The 20,151-nt window shown below is 49.6% G+C and overlaps 1 protein-coding gene across 1 annotated transcript; it reads left to right on the top strand.

The window, feature by feature from the left end:
- The first annotated feature begins 341 nt into the window (after positions 1 to 341).
- LOC144159535 (uncharacterized) lies at positions 342 to 2,712 on the top strand. The gene is made up of 3 exons (XM_077691101.1): positions 342 to 1,287; positions 1,379 to 1,395; positions 2,677 to 2,712. Exons 1-3 carry the CDS (start codon positions 342 to 344, stop codon positions 2,710 to 2,712), a joined length of 999 nt encoding a protein of 332 aa, XP_077547227.1.
- Positions 2,713 to 20,151: the final 17,439 nt, after the last annotated feature.

Below are 20,151 nucleotides of genomic sequence, written 5' to 3'. Positions count from 1 at the left end.
CTCCATTGCTCCCTCTGAACCCGTGGTGGACCAGATTGTAATGTTGAAAATTATCATCGCCACGCTTCTCCGATGCATGAAGAGGACGAAGAATAAACCTAGATGCGACGGAGATGGTGAGGGATAGCTCGCGCTCAGAGCTCGCTCTCGGGGCTCGAGGCTGGCTCCTCGAGGAATCGAACGACGAAGACACCACTGGGTGCCACGAAAATAAACCCTCTGCCTCTGCTTGGAGAGCTTCATTTTTCGACTCCCGCCACGCCTTGGCTCAACATTTTTTGGTGCCGAAACCCGGGACCCACAGCGGGACCTGCCGAGAGCATCGAGGCAGCGGAGCCACCATGGAGAAGCTCAAATGCAAGAGGACATCGAGGCGGGCGCAGAACACAAGGATCATCAACGAGGCAAGTGCCGCCATGGCCGATCCTTGCGCTACGACCGACCAGCTAGCGTCGCTTTACGAGAGACTCAAGGCTAATAACGACGAGCTAAATAAGATCAACGAAGAGCTCGAAGCTCATATTCAGGATCAGGGGGCATTTGAGGCCGAATATGCGAGCGTGATCGAGTATCAAGATAACGCGACACGCGTCCTCGCTGAGCTAAAAAGCAAGAGCAACCGCCTTTCCCAGGCAGCTGCACCTATGACAGGACCCGTAGCGAACGTCACGCCCCCAGTCGCTGCTACGACTTCGGAGAGAACCAAGCCAAGCTTACCGAAACTCACCATCACTCCTTTCTATGGGGACCTCTGCCGATGGAATGAATTTTGGGAGCAATTTGACCAAATGATAAACAAGAATAGCGGCCTTTCAGTTTGCGAGAAATTCCACTACCTGCGACTCTTTCTGAAAGGAGATGCTGCTTCGGCAATCGGAGGGCTACCTACGACGGAGGCTTGCTATCAGGATGCTCTTGCAATGCTGAAGAAGCGTTTCGGCGATCGCACGCGACTCGAGCAAGAATATTTCGCCAGGCTCCGAATGATCAACCCGATCAGGTCCTCAAGTGACACAAGTGGCCTTCGCAAGCTCAACGACCAGGTTTTGGTCAACATCCGTGGCCTCGAAACCCTCGGCGTGAAACGGTCCTCCTTTTCGTCGATGCTCTCAGACATCCTGTTGCGAGCCCTTCCGCACGACATCGTGCTCCAGTACCACCGCACGCGCACTGCTGAAACACCTACACCACAAGCGGATGCACCTGAGGATTTGCCGACAGACCTAGACCGTCTTCTGAAGTTCCTCAGCACCGAGCTGGAGAACCTTGAAAAGAGTGATTTCAGGGGTCAGAGAGGGCGAGACACCAGGCTTGAATATGAGGCAGAGAAAAGCATCCGCCCTAGAGACTCTAAGCCCACGTCGTGTGTTCTCTCCAGCACTTCAGCGACGTCCGGTGAGGGGTGTGCATTCTGCAAGTCAGAAGTTCACATCACGGAGTCTTGTCCTGCGGACATACCTTCGGAAAAGAAGCAGCAAATTTTGTCGAAGGAGATGCGATGCTTTCGCTGCACGCTGAAAGGACACCGAGCACGTGACTGTCGCCGCAAGATTACCTGCAATGCGTGCGCCGGTAGACATGCATCAAGCGTCTGTAGCCCGAGAAAGAACAACGCACAGGATTCTCGTTCTGAAGGAAGTCCGAACCCACGCACGACGGTCTGCGCATCAGTCGGAAAGAAGTCAGGAGTTGACACAAGTGGATGCGTTCTCCTCCAAACTTTTCGAGCCTGGGCAGTGAGTGACAACGCTTGCCGCTACGTCCGAGGCATATTCGACGGTGGCAGCCAGCGGACATTCGTGACCGAAGAACTTTGCAAACACCTCAAGCTGAAATGCGTTGGAGTCATCAATATTGCTCTGAACACGTTCGCCAACGCCAAAAGTCAACCGGCCGCGAGGCGTCGTATCGTCGAGCTTCGACTGAAAAGCCAATTTTCCGACACCGAAGTTGTCCTCAGCGCCATTGAAATACCCCACATTTGCCAGGACATCGAAGGCTCGACGATGGATTCATCCTTCGTTCGGGCTTGCAAAACATCGGGAAAGGACATTGCTGATGAGCTGCTTCACCCTGACGTCATCACTCGCGGTGGCATAAGCATCCTCATTGGATCGGACCAGATGTGGAATATAATGTCTGGCGAATTCGTGAGGTCCCAAGAAAACCAGGCTATGATTGCTATAAACACTAAACTTGGATGGACGTTTCAAGGCAGCAGCACCGAGTTGACAGCGACAGCAACTACTTCGCGCACGATGGTTTACGTTCTGAAGGCCGACGTAACCCAATGCGACGATATCCTTCGATCGTTTTGGGAAGCCGAAAGCAATGGGATCTTGGTTCCGACGAGCAGTGGTACCTCAAAGAGCTCAGCGTTAGACCACTTCGAGAACAACGGCTCCTTCCGACATGGACGATACCAAGTGGAGCTACCATGGAAAACTACCGTCGAGGTTTCGAACAAGGATATGCAATCCGGAAATTTCGTGACAGAAATCAACTATGTCTCAGTGGCAGGGGCTACCGGTGCTTCAAGCATAAGCGAGCTGAACCCTTCCTTAGATGCGGGCGGTATCCTTCGGATCGGGGGACGCTTAGCCCATTTGAAAGCTGTGAAAATTCAGAACCCAATCATATTGCCTGCAAATCACCCATTTTCGTCTCTGCTGGCAGCTAGAGCCCACACTCAAGTTCTGCACGGCGGCGTGAGAGACACGATGACACAACTACGAGAGAAATACTGGATTTACCGAGCAAGATCCTTGGTGAAGCTAGTGGTCAACGGCTGCCATCTGTGCAAGCGGTTCCGAGTCAGGCCCGGAGATGCTCCGACTGCCCCCCTTTCGAATGACCGCCTATCGTCTACAAACGCGTTTGAGGTTGTAGGAGTGGACTTCGCTGGGCCTCTCTACGTACGATCGCCAAGCGGCGATTCCAAGTGCAACATCCCTCTCTTCACGTGCGCCACATCAAGAGCGCTTCACTTGGAGTTAGTCTCTTCGATCACAACAGAGGACTTCTTGCTCGGCTTTCGGAGATTCGTGGCCCGCAGGGGTTTACCCAGGGTCGTGAACTCAGACAACGCCCGAACTTTCAAGAAAGCCTCGGTGGACGTAAAACGAGTCTGCCGACTCCTCTCCGATCAAGAAGTCGCTGAGCATTTAAGCAATGCTGGGATCAGGTGGAAGTTCATCGTACCTAATTCCCCGTGGTGGGGTGGTTGGTGGGAGCGGCTGGTTAGGACGGTTAAGCAAGCACTCAGAAAGGTACTGGGGAGAGCCAAGCTTGGGTTTGAAAAACTGGCTACTGTCCTCACCGAAGTAGAAGCCGTTGTGAACTCCAGGCCTCTTACTTTCGTGGAGTCGGACATAGGGGAGCCGTGTGCTCTCACTCCTGCCGATCTCCTCATTGGTCGCAGACTTACGCATGTGCCTACCAAGAGTGACTCGGGAAACGATACAACCACCTGTTCGCGCACTGATGCCGTGCGGCGGTATCGGTATCGAGAACGTTTGAAGCCATGTTGTGTTGGGTGTTTTGCTAGCTGAGGAGTTGATCAAGTAACGGAGGAGCTTCCATGCTTTTGCAGTGGTGAGGGTGACTAGTAGGCCATCGCATAGAGAGAGCCAGTTATCACGACAGAGAGAGTTGGCGTACTTCGCAGCTTCTTGTGTTAGCTGTGCGATCCGTTTTCTTAGTCTTCGATTATGTCTCTGTCGCTTCCATCTCCGCTGCAAACTTGTCCTCGCTTCCCAGATGTGCAGTAAATGAGTCGATGCACGGTGTGGCTGTGGTTGTCTTTATTATTTTTGTGTGTTCTAGGAAATCCTGATGGAGTTGTTTGATCCAGTCCTGTAAAGACAGTTCGACTTGGGTTTCTTGGGCAGGTGAGCGATTGCTCCGTTCCTCTCTGAGCTTCGTCCAGTCCGTGAGGCGAACCCGACCTATTACTGCTTTGCAGTCCGATCCTATTACAGTGGTAGATAGAATGGCGTGATCGCTGCCTTGATATTCGCCCGTGTGGATCCATTGAACTTGAGGCACGTTTTTCGTAAAAGTCAGATCGGGAGCTGCGTCTCGAGTGGCGCTTGTGCCAATGCGTGTAGGTCTACTGTGGTCTGTGACAACCGTGAGGTCTTGAGATTCTATCAGCGAGTATAGTCTAGTGCTTCTTGGGTTGGTATATGCGTAGCCCCACAGGGGGTGAGCAGCGTTGAAATCCCCTGTAATGACAAGCGGGTCGTTGGCCGCTTTGAGTGTCGCTTGTTCAATTACTTGCTGAAGAATAAGTGGGGAGCTTTTAGGCCTGCAATACACATTCAAAACGTACAGCGAGCGGGCCTTCTTGTGGGCTTGGGGTATAATTTCAAGTAGAATGCCAATTGGTGCGGACTGTTGAAGTGGGTGTTGAATCACCACGTATTGTTTGCTGACCAGTGTGTGCAGGCTTTTGTCTGTGCCTGCTTCGTACGTAATGTATCCTGGAACGCGAACTGCTGTATTAAGGCCGACCTCCATGCAGCGAAGTTTCTCGGCGAACTTGGCGCGGCGGACGCCGTGGTTTGACGCGCCGCTCAGTTTTCGTCCACCCCAACCTCCATGCAACGTGACGCGGCGAACGCCGCCGATGGAAGACAGGACAGGAAGTACAACGAAGTACGAGGCTGTGATTGGCTGCGGCCTCAAAATGCAGTTTTCCGCTTCCGGTCGCGTTCGCCGCCGCGCGTTCGACATCTAGCTCGCGCAGATCGCCGGCGAACAGCCGTATTTTCGACGCCGGCGGCGGAGCGACCGCCGCCGGGCGACGTTCGCCGCCTTTTCGCCTACATTTCGCTGCATGGAGGTCGGCCTTTAGCTTCTCACAGAGCTATAATTGTTGGTATCATCGTGGAAGAGGAGATGTATTGGGAGAGTGATCCATATTTGTTCTGGAAACCTCTGCAGTTCCATTGCCATATAGTTACTCCTTGCCCCTGAAACAATTTATTATTGGGTGGATGAAGGCCCATCTTGATTCATGGGTGAGGACAGACATGTGGGGCTGGCGTTATCTGTTCTGGTGGTCTTCCTGGTGCGGGTATTGAAGCCGGCTTCCTCGAGAACCTGCACCCGCCCCTCTAGCCTCGTAAGGTGGGAAGTTATTTGCTTCAGTGTTTCCATAATCTAAAGGCTTTGCGCACTTGGGTCTGCTTGCAGGGCGTTGACAGCACGCACCACGTCCCCCTGTGCCTGCTCTTCCATTGCGTAGTGTGGGAAGATAATGTTTGAGGTATTGCCTGGCTGCCATAGGTTATTCGGCTGTGGGAGGTTTTCGGCTGCTTGTGGCGGTATGGTCACGGCGCGCTTGCGCTGTTCTGGGGAGGGTATTTGTACGTTTACAGAGTTGGACGCTTTCCGGTAGTTGTTTAACTTGTCCTTCATTGCCGCCACGTCTGCGCGCATGGCTGCTATCTCAGCCCTAAGCATTGAATTTTCACCTAACAAACGTTTCTCTGTTGGTGTGTGCGAGTTATGAGCTTTGGGATCGACAATCCTTGCCCAGCTCCCCTGATGCAGCGATGTCTGGGAGTTTTGGGAGCCTTCTCGGTTTCCCCTCATGGCGCTTGAGGAACGGCCTCGGGAGGAGGCCCGTGACTTGGACTCCGAGCACAGCCTGCAGCCACTCGAACTCCTGCCTGGTCCTCTGGAACCGCCTCTAAGAACGACGTAAGCAAGACCGGGGTCATAGCTGCCCAAAAATGGGATGATCCCTTTAATGGCACGGCCGGCACGATGATCGTGATCCACTGGCGCATACCCATCGGGAGATTTAACACACTCCCGCGCGCGCAACATTCAAGTCTTTTTTAAGGGCTACAAGCAGCGTCTTTCAATGTTCCGGAACAAGCGCTGCAGCGCAAACCGGACTCTCTGGCTGTTGGAGAGCTTAAGCTGGCGCCGGGTCTTGATCCCGTTACTGAGTGCTTCTCTAACACGTTTGTTATGGGACGATGCTCGCTGAAAGAGCCCCTTGAGTGGCATCTTGAACTCCTCGTTGCGTTACGAGCCGATGCGCCGATCCTTGTTCGGGTGGACTTGCCTACGCTCAGTTGCGGTTCAGCCTTGAACGCGCAGATTGCTTACCCGTCGTTTGTAACCACGTGAGTCACTTTTCTTCTCGCGCCTCGCGACAACGCTGCTTTTCTTGACGACCCGTTGCTTCCGCTCAGACGTCTTGCGAGCAAAGCAAGGCGGTGGCAAAAGACAGCCTGCTGTATTTTCATAAAAGTCATCAGAGGACGTCACTGTAATCTCCCGTTTCACCGTTTCATTGGCTGGTCGCATCTCACTTCCGCCCGCGAGAAAAACGCGGCGAGGATGAACATGAAGTCCACAATCCTAAAAGTTTGGCTTTCAGTCCATAAGGTCAATCCTGAAAAAGCTGCCGGGAGATGCTGTTCTCTATTGTCTCCAGCGGTGCTTGCGCCGTAGTGCAGCATTCAGCACAGCATGGCGTCGCCGAAGCGAAGAGGACGTCAACCGAGCTCTGTGCCCAGTCCCTTGAATGGTTTTCTGCAGTCTTGCAGCCATTTCTTGAAAGGTGTTGTCGGGCGAGTGTCAGTGCCTCGGTGGTGCGGTAGCTCGTGTGAAGCCAGGTGAGCCGCGTTCTTAGAATTCTAAGTCTTGTAACTACCTCGGATCGGCCTTTCCAAAGTTCCTTTTCTTGACGAGCTCGTTTTCGTGCTCGTTGTCAGCTCTTGTGGTTCTTGTGATACCAGTCCTTGCTGTCTTCTCGCAATGCAGAGAAGGGTGGTGCAGATTTTCCATCTCCAGGAATACGGAAGGACTCATATCTGCATCTGGGTGCAACCTCCCGGAGTACTACGATTGGTCCTAGTGAGCCTTCAGGAAGGTCCTGTAATGATTCAGCCTTCATGAACTCGGGAACAAAGATGAACTCAAACACAAACAAAGGAGGCTCTACCTTTTCTTTCACGTCTTTAACTTCACGTTTTTCGTCGCCTGCATGGACCGAAGCAGCCGAGTCGTCTTTGTCTGCCGGAGGCCTGTTTTTCACACCCGTCACACCCTCACGTTCTTCACACCCGTCTTGTGTTGGGACGCTCGATGCTACCTCGTAGCTGGCTCCCACGTTGTCAATATCTGGAACGTTCGGATGGCTGTGATTCGTCGTCTTGACACGGTACCGAAACCCCTTGCACCAACGCGGCTCACCGTTGGAAGTTGAAACCCGCAGCTTCGGCAGTACAACTGCCGAGGTTTGTGGGCGTGAGCCGCAGTGAGGGTGAAGAGGGGGGAGGGCGTCTGGATGGGTTACTGGGCGAACCCCGTTGCGCACAAAAGTCAATGGACGAGGGAATATTGGCTTGCCTGATGTGCCGTTTGTAGTGACTCTCACGCCGGGCGCCTTCCGAGAGTTAAAGCCACAGCACAGGCGGTTTATGGCACGACATATCTTTCCTTGGTACGTCAAGGCTTCGAAGTAGTCGCATTCAGCTTCATCACTCTCATGAAGATGGGCGATTTTCTGGTCTACCTCATGAAGTGCGGTATCCTTTCTCTCCAGCTCATGAATGGCCTCTTGCAGGTCGTGCGGAGATGCCGAGGTGGCATCCAGAAGATTCGTCGCTGCCTTGAGCAGTCTCGAAACTGCGCCACGAAGGATACGTTGCTGTCGGCGCTGCTTATCCATCGTACGCATTCGGTCAGTCGTCACTAGGCGGCCAGGGCCAGCCATGCCGACCTCCGGCTGAGGGCAAGGCAACGGAGGTCAACGGCAGTAAAAATCACGGAGCGCTACGAACCTCAAGCCGGAGGGGACGTCGGTGGTCTTCTTCGTATCACGTGGTCATTCTCCAGGGCTTCGGCCCCAAAGTGTAAGGGCAGAACGACGGAAGCGAGACCGGGGCCATGGCTGCCCAAAACGGGGATGATCACTTTAATGACACGGTCTACACGATGATGGTGATGCACTGGCGTATACCCATCGGGAGATTTAACAACTACAACAAGTCTAGTCAGGTTAACTGCGAGACGAAGTCGCCTCCAAAAGACTTCTAGCCACTTCATGGTTTTATTCGTTGAGGGAATTCAGCCGAATACTGCACCAGTGTGGTCCAATACCTTTACCCTACCCCCTCGATTTGGCAGATGTAAGCTTGAAGCCTTATCAATGGCATCATCATTACTGAGAGACCAACCGAACAAACAGCTGGCGGCGCAGCGGAAGGGTGTGTGTGTGTGTGGGAGGGGGAGGAGGAGGGGGTGCACGCCAGCTTGACGTTGGGCCTGATGTTTTTTTTTTCATAAGACAACTTTATTAAACACATCTCTTAAACACTACAAAAATATTTGGACCGATAGCCGAAGGCTAGTGTCCGGTCCAAAGCATAAATGCATTATTGAATAGCAAAACAAGGCACAACGCAGAAAAGAAAAATACAGGGCATACGTAATCAGAGAAAACTTTACAGGTTCTTTAGACAAGAAAAACATTTTAGACAAGAAAAACAAGGCACACGTAATCAGAGAAAACTATACAGGTTGATTAGACAAGAAAAACATTTTAGACCAGAAAAACAAGGCATACGTAATCAGATAAAACTATGCAGGTTGATTAGACAAGAAAACCATTTTACAGGTAAACTGAAAATTTCTTGCAAGTTTAGTTTCGATTGTTAGCACATTCCAGATTTTCGCACCAAAAAACTCAATTAAGCTTTCGCCATAGACATTTTTACAAATCGGGAGGTTGAAATTACCATTTGTAGCTTGTCTAGTGTTCCGAACTGGTAAAGAAAACAAAGTTAAGGGCAGGGAACAGTTACAAATTATTATGGTGTTGACTACAAGGGCAATTTTGTAATCACGGAGAGATGTTAAAGAAAGCACTCTAAGTTCATTGAATAATGTGTTGCTTGGGTGATCGAATGGAGAAAATGTTACTATTCTTAACGCTCGCTTTTGTAATCGCTGCAGCGGAGTTAAATAAGTCGCATAGGTAACCCCCCACGATTCACTACAGTAGCATAAATGACAGTGTAGTAACGAGAAGTACAGACAGCGGAGAATATTAAGTGGAAAGTGTTGACGGGCCTTTATTAGTGTGTAGCAACCAAAAGCAAGCTTCTTACATACGCTATCAATTTGTTCCATCCAGTGTAAGTGTTGGTCAAAAATAATTCCTAAGTATTTGATGGAAGACACATTTTGAATTAAACGATTCTCAATGGATAAATTAAAAGTGTCATAATTAAGGTGTTTTGATCTTGAGTGAAAAATTATATGTTTCGATTTATCAGTATTTATAGTCAATTTATTATGTAGAAACCACTGCGAAAGGTTTTGCAAATCAGCCATTATACCACTTCGAAGAGATGGAAGAGCGTCACCAACTGCAACTAACACGGTGTCGTCTGCGTACATTAAAACTTCAGAAAAAGAAAGGGACTGGGGAAGATCATTTATGTAAATTGAGAATAAAATAGGCCCCAGCACAGAGCCTTGAGGTACTCCGCAAGTAATGGTGTTGGAGGTGGAATGACAATTACCAATTACTACTTTTTGTTGACGAGAGGATAAATAGCTTTGAAAAAACTGTGTTGAGTCATTAACGATTCCATAAGTTTCCAACTTCTTCAACAACACAGTATGAGAAACCGTATCAAATGCTTTCTTAATATCTAAAATGATTCCTATTGCGATTTTGTTTTCATGAAGCGCGGAGTTAATAATTTGAGATAGGTTTAGAACTGCTGTAGATGTAGACCTATGTGTAACAAAACCATGCTGTCGAGGACAAATTATGTGGTTGGCATGAAGGAACAGATTTAGTTATACTGCAATTAGTTTTAAAGCAAAGCTTCCTACCTCTACCCCCCAAGGGTTCTTTCGCGACCGTTGGTGTCACCAGAAAACTCCAGCGAACAAATAAAAGAATTTACTGGCACCGCCGGGAATCGAACCTGCAACTAATAAAGTAACAAAGCGAGAGCCCGTTGTCTTACCGATTCAGCTACGAGCCCACGTGAACACGGGAAGACAAATAGTGTACTCACCAAGCACATCTACGGGTTTACCCCCTGCCTTCTCGCTGAATGCCACGTGAAAGCGTCACAAGACCACTCACGCCCGTCTAGCCGCCCTGTGCGCACCTTGCTCATGTACTAAGAGTTACAAAAATTAAAGGAAGCTCACACCAATCCATGGCATCTCTCTTCTAGTACGCCAATGTGCTAAAGCCTGTGGCCTCCAGTGTTCACGTAAAAAATCACAGCTCCTTGTCGTCCGCCCTCACGCCAAATCAAGGAATACATTCAAATACTCCTTGATGACCAGGCCATCACTCCAAACCCCAGCATCAAGATCCTGGGCCTACATTTCCAGGCCAACACCAAGAGTGCGTCTCCTTGAAGCGCCTCAAAAACAGCATTAATCTAATCATACACATGATCAGGCGAGTTGCCACCAAGAAGCGAGGACTAAAAGAATCCGGTACCTTTCGATTAATTGAAGCTTTTGTCGTCTCGAGTGTTACTTACGACAAACCCCTATCTTCTTCTCGACAAGGAAGACATAGAGATGCTTTATATAATGATTAGAAAGGCGGTTGAGCAGGCCATTGGTCTTCTCATGAATGCGTCCACACAGAGGCTGCTTAGCATGGGCTCCAAAACACGGTGGAAGAGCTGATAGAAGGCCATCTTTCTAACCAGAAGGTCCGACTCAGAACTGCGGTGGGTAACCGCATGCTTCACCAGATTGGCTGGGCAGCCCAGAATGTCACGCCGCTTGACGTACTCCCAGACTCTTGGCGACTAAAACTAAAGATGCTCCCTTTGCTTAGAAATATGAACCCCTCACATGACCAGGCTCAACGAAAAGCACGGGCTCAAGCGCTAAACACCACCCTCGATGGGGCTCATACAGTTATCTACACAGACTTCTCCTAACATCGAGGGCAGCAACACGCCATCATCGTGGCTACCTCCAGAACCAACCTCATTGTGTGTACCTCGCTTAGGACCCAACAAATGACGGCAGCAGAAGAGGCAGCCATCACCTTGGCTCTCACTCAACCAGGGGTTCGGAGGGTAGTCACCGATTCCCAGCAAGCCTACTGGAATTATCAGTCGGGTTGGGTGTCCTGACCTGCACTGTGCGTGCTAAAAAACCACTCCCCAAACGGTTCCATTCAGCTCATCTGGACACCGCCTCACGCTTCAATGGAGGGCAACAAATACGCCCACCCAACAAGCCTGCGCTTTTACCTCCCGTGCTATGGAGCTGCACGAGGACAGTCACCCGCTTGTCATGTCCAGGGAGATAATCCAGCATTATCGCCTTCTGAGACAGACCGTACCTTCGCCTTACCCTGACCTTTCCAGAGAACAACAAACTACCCTACGGCTCATACAATCCGGGCTCCTTTCCACAGCCTACGCGTATTCACTTAATGTATCCGAATCGCTACGACGCTGAATGTAAATTTTTCTCAGAAGTAGAAATACTCCGCCCCGTAATCGGGGTGTGCGACTGAGCACCCTCCTCTCTTTCCGTCAACTACCCAACAAGAGAAATGGGAGATGCTGCTGTCCAGGACCTCTCTACCTACCCAGCTTCAGTGGGTGGACAGAACACAGGCCGCGCGTACTGCATATGGGCCCCACAGAAGAAGGAACCACTCCCCAAGGCTGCACTCCTGGGCCGTTCAGAAATCTGAACAGAAGTATTTCTTCCTCCTCCTTCTCAGCCGCAAGTCTCGTCGCCTCCGTCCGCGGCGCAGAGACGGAGAAGTCAGATCGTCTAACACCGGGTAGGAGCTTACTTAGATTTTATAAAAAAAGGTTTCCACTCTTGCTACACCAATACAACTCAACCAAACACCGTTCAAGCATCATGCATTGATGTAACCTTACCAAGAATATCTCTTTGAAGTAATAAATGGTGTGGTTAAGTGCATTTCACTTCTCTCTGGTTTTCCTATTTGTAGAGCGATGTGAGTGATTTTAAGTGACGTCGCATGAGTAATCGTTATGGGTGCTGCTTACAGCTTTGCTTTCCAACCACATTCACGGGGTGGATTGGCGCGATTTTTTTTCAAAAAGGGTGCTAATTATGCTTAGTATAGATATCGGCCGGTAGCTACAAGGATCATTTGGATCCCCTGATATAAACACCGGTACGACCTTCGCTAGTTTCAGTATATCAGGATAAGAGTGAGATTCAAATGCATGGTTAAAAATGTGACACAATGCAGTACAAAGTACCTCGATGTTATATTTCAAAACCTTCGTATGTATGCCGTCATGACCGATTGCTTTGTTAATCGGTAATGTACTTATAACTGACAAAATTTCACCTTCTCTAATGGCACGAAAATGAAAGTCGTTATGGACCTTTCTTGGCAAACATGAATTTGGGAGTGTGGATGGAAACAAGCTAATAAGGCTATTACCAATATTGGTGAAGTAACTGTTGAAATGTTACTGTTCAAATGTTACGCTTTGACGTCTAACGTCGTGAGACGGCATTCGCAGCTCGACGTACAATGAGTTCGACGTTGCTTGGAAGGTCGCTAAGCTTACGTTAGGGCTGCCAAACCTAAAACGCATAGTCCTATAGAGAGCGCTTTGCCAAGGCTCTTAGTCATAGTATCGGAGAGAAGGAATATAACCAAGGCAAAATGATTCTGATGCCCCTTTTGCGCCCACATCTTAATCTACATAAGTGTAAAAACAATCCGATATTTGCGTTAGCTTTGGGCAAATGTAATTTCCCAGAGAACTATGGGCTAACTAATTCTGTCCCTAGAACGCGCGCATCTGGAGCTCGGCGGCTGCGAAGCACCGCAAAACCATGACCACGTGTTGACGTCACTCAGAGCACGCCGCCCTACTTTTCCTTGGAGGCAAGATGAAGCCACGGCCGGGTTACAGCTCAGGCCTCCCCCGCTCTAGCCCAGCCGTGATAAGACATTTCCGTGCCAGGGGCGGCAGAAGACTATCGTCTTTCGACGACATTTGCAGCGAAGGGAGCAGATACGCGGCCAATTTGTTTAAACCGAGGCGCTGGGATTTATTTATTCGTTATACAACAAATACCGGCAGCGCCTGAAGGCTTTACAGCAGGAGGGTTTTGTAGGATCGAAAAAAAATTATGCGCAGAGGACATTTGAACGTTTCACTCATGTATTGATTTCACAAGAAATGAATTTAAAAGGCGTTTAAAATTCCTGGAGCTCTTCGGTAATATTCAAGAACGGAATGCACACCAAAAGCCGCGGCGTCCATAGTTGCGACCACTCTCCCTTCGCTTACGTGATAACAGCAACCACCTCTGCAGTGACTGCCTGGTGTGGCTAAACATTTCTCTCTCTCCCTTCGCGGAAGGAGCCAGGTGCTTGAGGAAATTATATAGGGTCTGCGTGTAGAAAGCCCGGCTCAAACCGTGAGGTGCAAACTGGTAAGGGGTCTGTGTTCAGCCGGACTCATTGCGCAAACAGGCATTTTCGGATGCCCCAGGAAGTGACTTGCTTTATAGGCGACAAACTTTGGCGGAATATTCACGCCGGGCGCCCCACGGCACCTTCTCTTCATCGTCTTCTTTTCCTCTCTGTTTAGGAGCGCTACGAGGAAAATGAAATGCGGACCCGTTCCGCGACGCCAGACGCGCAGATAGAACGCGAGCTTTCCGTGCTGGCACGCATAAAAGTGAGAGTTCGCGCCGCGCCCAGTATATACTCCTTATACATGCGCAAAAAAAGGAGCCAAGACAGACATTCAAACAACTCTCACGCAGAGAGGACGAGGTTTGTGTGCTTCAGGCAAACAGTCCTTTCTGACTTAAGGGAGAGAAGCAGCGAACAGACAAACAATGCATAACGAGAAAAAAAAACAGCAGAAAACTAGTAAAAAAAGAGGACAGGAAACACCAAAAGTCACAAAAAATAGCGTACAGGCGTGACGATTACGGATTTTCCGCAAGGTTACGCTCCGACGACGTTGAGAACGCGTGTCCGCCACCTGCGAAGTCGCGTACTATGTGCCCGACGCACACAACTCAACGCTTGCTGAGCTAACTTAAAAACTGAACAGAGAAAGAACGAGAGAAAGGGCTTTGTAGGAGAAACTCTGTAGCATGCGCGCACGGTGATCAGTGCGGTGGCGATTTTGTGCTGACCTAGACGATGAAAAGAAATCAGAAAGTAAGGAATCCTGCACGCGAGGCTTTGTCGCCCTTCACGGAGTCCGCGGACGGCAAATGCGCGCGCTCCATTTCCGACATGTGATGGGCGTCACCGTGGTCGGCCTGTCGTCAATGAGGACTGGGAGGAGGTCGTTTTGTACGATGGCCCCTCGAGGCACCTTCTATACGCTCTGAAAACGCCGAGGGAGGAACGCGAGTAAGCAACGCTGGCGTTCGAAAAAAGAAACGAAAGAAATACGGCCAACCATTAGCAGGAGGACCTTGGCGTGATTTGGGTGCTTGGAGGGCTGGGAAGAGAGAACGCGGGTGCAAACGACGGGGGAGGAGGTTCAGGGTACCCGATGCGGGCTCGCAGTACTCGTATCTTTTTTCGTTGTTTTTAACGAGCCAGTTGAAGTCCTTGATTGCGTACTTCTGCATGGGAAGTAGCCGGCCTGTAACGACAACCGCCGTGGTCCAGAGGGTTGGCCTTCTTTATGTTTGCCGCTTAATTGCCAATGGCGAGAGAACGGAGCCGCTGTCGCGCTACACGACGAAAACACACACAAAAACGATTTTTATGGCGTCGTAGGTTGATAGAACCCATTTAAATATTTCATCTGCGAACCACAACAAGGACTTTCTATGGCTTGAGTTGCCAGTGAATCAAGAATGTGTTCATGTGTACCACTGGTATGAGGACATCATCGATCCGCCAACACGAAGCTGAGTTAAGGAAAGTATATTCGGCACGCAGAAACGCAGAATGGAGCTGTATTCATCCCGTCGTCACTGCATGTATTATTGTATTCGATAAGCATGGGTATGACCAACAGATCGCTGCTCTCCGTGGGGTTGCGCGACGATTTATTTTACCCTTACCTGTCGCGGTCAATTTTCTGTGTGAGCAGTTTTTCTGGCGAGTAAAGAACGTACGGCAGATGCATTTCGCGCCCCGTTGCCTGTAATGGAAGCCGTAAGCATAGACATAACGCATGTGATATTGGGAGGGAGGGTTCGATTACGGTCCAGGGCGCTTCATTTAATGGCAGAAGTTGTTTGGTTCAGCCCGTAGCTGAAATCATCCCCTGAGGCTGACTCCCGAGTAGAGGCGAGTAGTTCTTTGGTGGTTTCCTCGGTGGCCTGTCGTCTTTTCCGCGTGTACAGAGCCTGACGGGGAGCTCCAGCAGACGTGACGAACGTGACATTCGTAGTTTTAGGGCTTGCGTTTGTGCATACGGCAGCTGCACAGCGTTGCCGGTACGGAGAAGTGCATCTCGCGCGCGCAGATCCTGACCGGCTACAGGCGTGCACGACAGCGACAGAGCCAGCGAAACTTCACGCTGTTTGTCAACTTCCTGACGTGCTTCGCGTGACGCTTACCGCACACGCACACAGAACTTCGTGGAAAAGGCACGGTACTCTGGCCGCGGCCTTCTTGAGACGGCAACAAACTGCACTGAGGCAGTGTATCTCCTTATTGCTCCATATATCCCGTCCCGCTCGAAAACAACGGTATGTTGCTTCACGAGTTTAAACAGAGAAAGAAAATCCATCTTCAGAAACTGAAAAAAAAAATGAATGAATGAAACGAGCTTTTTAGGCTGTCTAAGCTGTCGACATTGATCTTTTTTATTCGATACTGACAAATTTCACTACAGCAGCCACAGCAGATATGAAATTCATTTGAAATGATATTAAAGGTAGTTGCTACATTAGTCACTACGCGGCACATTGCCATTTCAGCTTCGAAAGATAACGGCAGCACAGATAATTTATTTGTAATGATACGGGGTAACACTGACTTTTTTCCATAGAATATTTTGACTGGAAGACCTGAAAGCTCCACAACTTTATTGAAGTGCTAGTTTCCTGCTGCAGACGACTTTTCGCTCTGTCCCTCACGCTTTTGTTCTTTTTGCGTTTCGCGTGCACATTTTAGGCATGGGTCTTTCTCCGCTAATCCTGTAGATTCTGTGTTGTCGTTTTGAAAATAAACAAGAACTTATTGAAGTTGTCCTTGCGCTCGTCGATTTATTTCTAACCACATTTAGTGCTTACGAAGTCAAGCCAGCCCTTGGCTAAACGTTCTTTTACCTCAACCCGTGTCTATGGCTGCTGACGTGACTTCAACTCCGAGCGTCTGAACACCATTTTTCCTTCCCTTGATCCCGACAAGCACTCGACTGCATTATCTCGTCATTCTGTTTTTCTAGCTGTTTTTTTCTGTAGTAGCTCCTTTTTCGGAACACTCTAGCGGCTTCAACGTGTATAAGGCAGTCTGCACGTAAGCACAGCTCACCGTGAAGAACCAGTGACCACGAACCAATCGTTCGTGCGGCGTCTTGCACGCATGGGCACGGCGACTTCCGTGCAGTAGTGCGAAGTTATGTATGGAAAGCAGCCTTCTTGGAAAGTTCACGCTTCGCTAGGAATAAAAAGGAAAGGTATCTTTACTTAACGCACTTGTCGGGTAGCCTCATTTCAGAGGGAAAATGCACCGCATGAGGTACGATTACTTGTGACAGTCGCCATCCCTCTACTCGGAGCGGTGTTTTTTTTTTTGTTTTTTTTTACTGCGGGTGAAGTGCGTATAGCACTCTAGTTGCTCCATCATCGTCATGGTATTCATTATCGTCATCCAATATAGTCCACTGCAGGACGAAGGCCTCTTCGATCCGCACGTTTCCGACGCTGTCCGCCTGACAGGCGCCCAAGTTTTCGTAGTTCGTCCCTCCATCGAGTTAATGGTCTTCCCGTATTCTATAGTGCCGCCTCTCGGTAGCCACTCTCTAACCCTGGTGGCCCACCGGTTTTCATTTAGTCCCATTACATGCCCAGGCCAAGTCCACTTCTCCCTCGCAACTCCAGCAATGCAGTGTTCCACCCGAGTTTCTTCCCTGATCCGTTTCCTCCACCTAATATTGGTTCTAAGGGGTGCACCGGAAGACGGAGAATTAGAAAAGTGCGTGGAGCGGGATCAATACTTGGAGATTAGCTATTTGTTACTTGAACTGTGTAAGCGCACAATTCAAGCGCTGCATTGAACTTTGTTAAAGCAGCTGAAACTCCTACAAAACAAATCTGGCATCAGCCTACGACTGCCGATATGACGATTAGCTGAACAGAATAGTTGGGGCGAAAAGGCTAGGCCGTCTACGGTGCAGTCACAGGTCACAATTGCGGTGACTGTTATATTTGTGTACCAAGCATAACATGCAACAAGGGGGGGGGGGGGGGGGTGGTCTGTGAGTCGTGGATATTTATTTTAGCGGTCAGCGAAGCCTTCGCGAAATGGCAGTGTTTTGTTTTTTTATTTGCTGGCTGCTTGTATTGTCGCTTACCTGCATGCGTTAGAATTTACGGTTAGTACGGGCCAGTTAAAAGCAAGTGTTTCTTGGGTGCGGAAATCACAGTTTTTTGTTTGTTTGTTTGACAAAGTGGTCGAACCTTTAGATATCTTCCTCGGTGTTTGCGAGGGCACCAACGCTGCTTCCCGTATTATTAATTGGCGAAAGAAGCAGGCAGCTGTGTCTTTAATGTACCTTGCCCGTTTTTAGGACGCAAGCTGCGCTGTCGCAAATCCGAATCGTGGCAGTGCTCGTTCGTAGCTGTGCGAACACGAAAGTGAACTTGTGAAGGTAGTCAGGAAGTCAGGGAGAATTTTATTTGGTTCGTAATGCGGTACACGAATGTTCTTATTCTGAGCCTTCAACCAGGTGTGTAAACTCGACTTGACGATTTGTGATGCCATCAATCGCCGAGCGAAAGATAGCTGTGGCGGCGTAAATTCGTCCTTGAGCCTATTGAAGGCTGTTGTCTTCCAGAGAGGTGCGTTCGTAACATATATGTACGTTATCGGATCGATAAAAAAACTTTTTTCTTATCTTTGGCACGTTTTTAGCAATGATCGATATTCAACCCCAGAGAAAGAAAACAATATAGCGCTCCTGGCAGATTTATGCTCAATTGATAAAACTTTCCACATCTATAACATTTTCCCGCAACTTTTGTAAGAGTTCACCCTCTTACACATAAAAAATGATGAAAAAAGCTTAACTAAGAGTGCCGCACCACTACAAGCAATAGGTTTCCTAATTAAAAACAAGGCAACCGCTCGAGTGGCATGCAACCGGGATTTTTAAGATCATTTAATTTCTCGGAAAAAAAAATCTAGGGAAATAAAGTGGGGAAACGGAAACAAGGCAAAGATATATTTGCCTTGTATAGTAGGCCACGCTTGAAAAGCAGTGATTCTGCCATGATGTCGTTCCCGAATACAAGATTCGTGGGGCCGAAATGATCAGATATGTGCAAATAAAAACACTTGTTTCATGTTTCCTATCTGTTCGCGCCGGCACCCACTAACGGTGATATTTACAGAATTATACTTTTCTGGTTAGCTTGAAAAAAAAAAGTGTTGCACAAAATGAATAAAGACGAAAATAAAACATAAAAGTAAGAATGGGTACCGATTGTCTTCGAGCAGAGTAAACAGTACCATTTAGACTGGAGGGAAGGGCGGATCCGCGAAAATATCGAACGGGAGGTGGAGATAGGACACGATAAGTAGGACAAAGAAAGTTTTAAAAATTCGTCGATAAAATCTTTTGGATGCAGGTGTTCTTACGTAGTTTCCATTTGTTGTTCTGCAAGGACACTGCTGAATGGCTGATCGTCCGGGTGAGAGCAGACTTCCTAACCCGTGTAAGCTTGGTGTATCGCTTTAGACAAAAGATTTATCGGCAGTCGTTAATTAATGACAGGCAGCGGCAGTGGTCCCGCCTGCTCCCACGCGCCCGAAAATTCGGGGGATTCGGGGTTCAGTTTAGTGCTCTGCGCTAAGCTTTGTAGAGCCCTTTCACTAAGTTGTTAGTCCGTTTTCTGCCCCTGGTCTGCCCGTTTTCGGGACAACAACGTTGTTTTCTTTGGCCCACAATGCTCTTAAGCAGCTCATATACCACAGTGCAGTATCGAGACCCGCCCAAGCCAACTATTGTCCTCTTCACGCACCCACTTGAAGCACTATCCGCCCCCCCACCCCCAACACACACACACACACACTTTTTGCTAAAAAAAGCCGTCATTACATCAGCTCCCAAAGCTCGTCTCTGAGAAAGTTTCCTCCATCAATCCGCGCAGACAAGATGAGTGGGTCGGAGAACGGTAAATCTGATGGCTCTGCGGGTGACGTTCGGAAGCTGTACAGGTTCGAGACCCCTGGCGTGTAGAGTGCGGCATGCGAAGCTGTAGGATCCGCCCGGTCCGGAACGAGCACGAGAAGATGCCGACTGGTCGGTGCTTCTTCCCTGGCCAAGCGGAGGCTGCAGGTGACAGCTGGCATTTGGTGGTTCCTCCGCCTCCCGTCCTTCCCCTCTCCGACGCGGCGGGGGAGGGAAACTGTGCCAGGGCGCATCTGCTTCCTCTCTCCTCTCTCGCCGGGCAAGGGGGGCCCGCTCAGCTTCCGAAATTTTTGGCGCGCCCGCGCCGACATGCCTCGAGATCAGTGATGCCGGCAACGCGGTCGCGCCAGTCAGTGAAAGTTTAGTGGGCGCTTCCTTCTGGTGCGCGCTCAAGTTGCACGGTCGGTGCGGGGCTGACGAGGGCGCGCGTCTCCTGCGTCAAAATGCCATGGACTGCGACTGCGGTGTTACTCGTTTAGCAGCGGATTAGCGGCGCTATTTAGCTTTTGTCTCGTCGACGTCATTTATTCTTAGCCTGTAGTATATACAGACATTTACGCTACGCCTCCCGCTTCTTCCGCACGTTCACCTCTCTCGTCATCCAACGCGAGGTTCGCACCTTATCTGGGAAATTTCTGGCGCGAGTTTCCATGTTCATACGCGCTTTACCTCTACCCAACTAAATCTTAGAACTGGATAGCAGCGGTGCCCTGCGAGGACATCGGTTGGTGTGACTTTCTCTCTATTAAATGTGCGGCGTCCTTCTCTGTGGCGAAGT

Source organism: Haemaphysalis longicornis, unplaced genomic scaffold, assembly GCF_048455015.1.
Source record: "Haemaphysalis longicornis isolate Haplotype H1 unplaced genomic scaffold, Haemaphysalis longicornis Haplotype H1 scaffold_1, whole genome shotgun sequence".
In the NCBI taxonomy this organism is placed as follows: Eukaryota; Metazoa; Arthropoda; class Arachnida; order Ixodida; family Ixodidae; genus Haemaphysalis; species Haemaphysalis longicornis.
This window is presented reverse-complemented; position numbering and strand designations above follow the sequence as displayed.

Excerpts from the sequence above, each read along its gene's own strand:
- LOC144159535 (XM_077691101.1), top strand. The coding sequence starts at position 342 with ATGGAGAAGCTCAAATGCAAGAGGACATCGAGGCGGGCGCAGAACACA.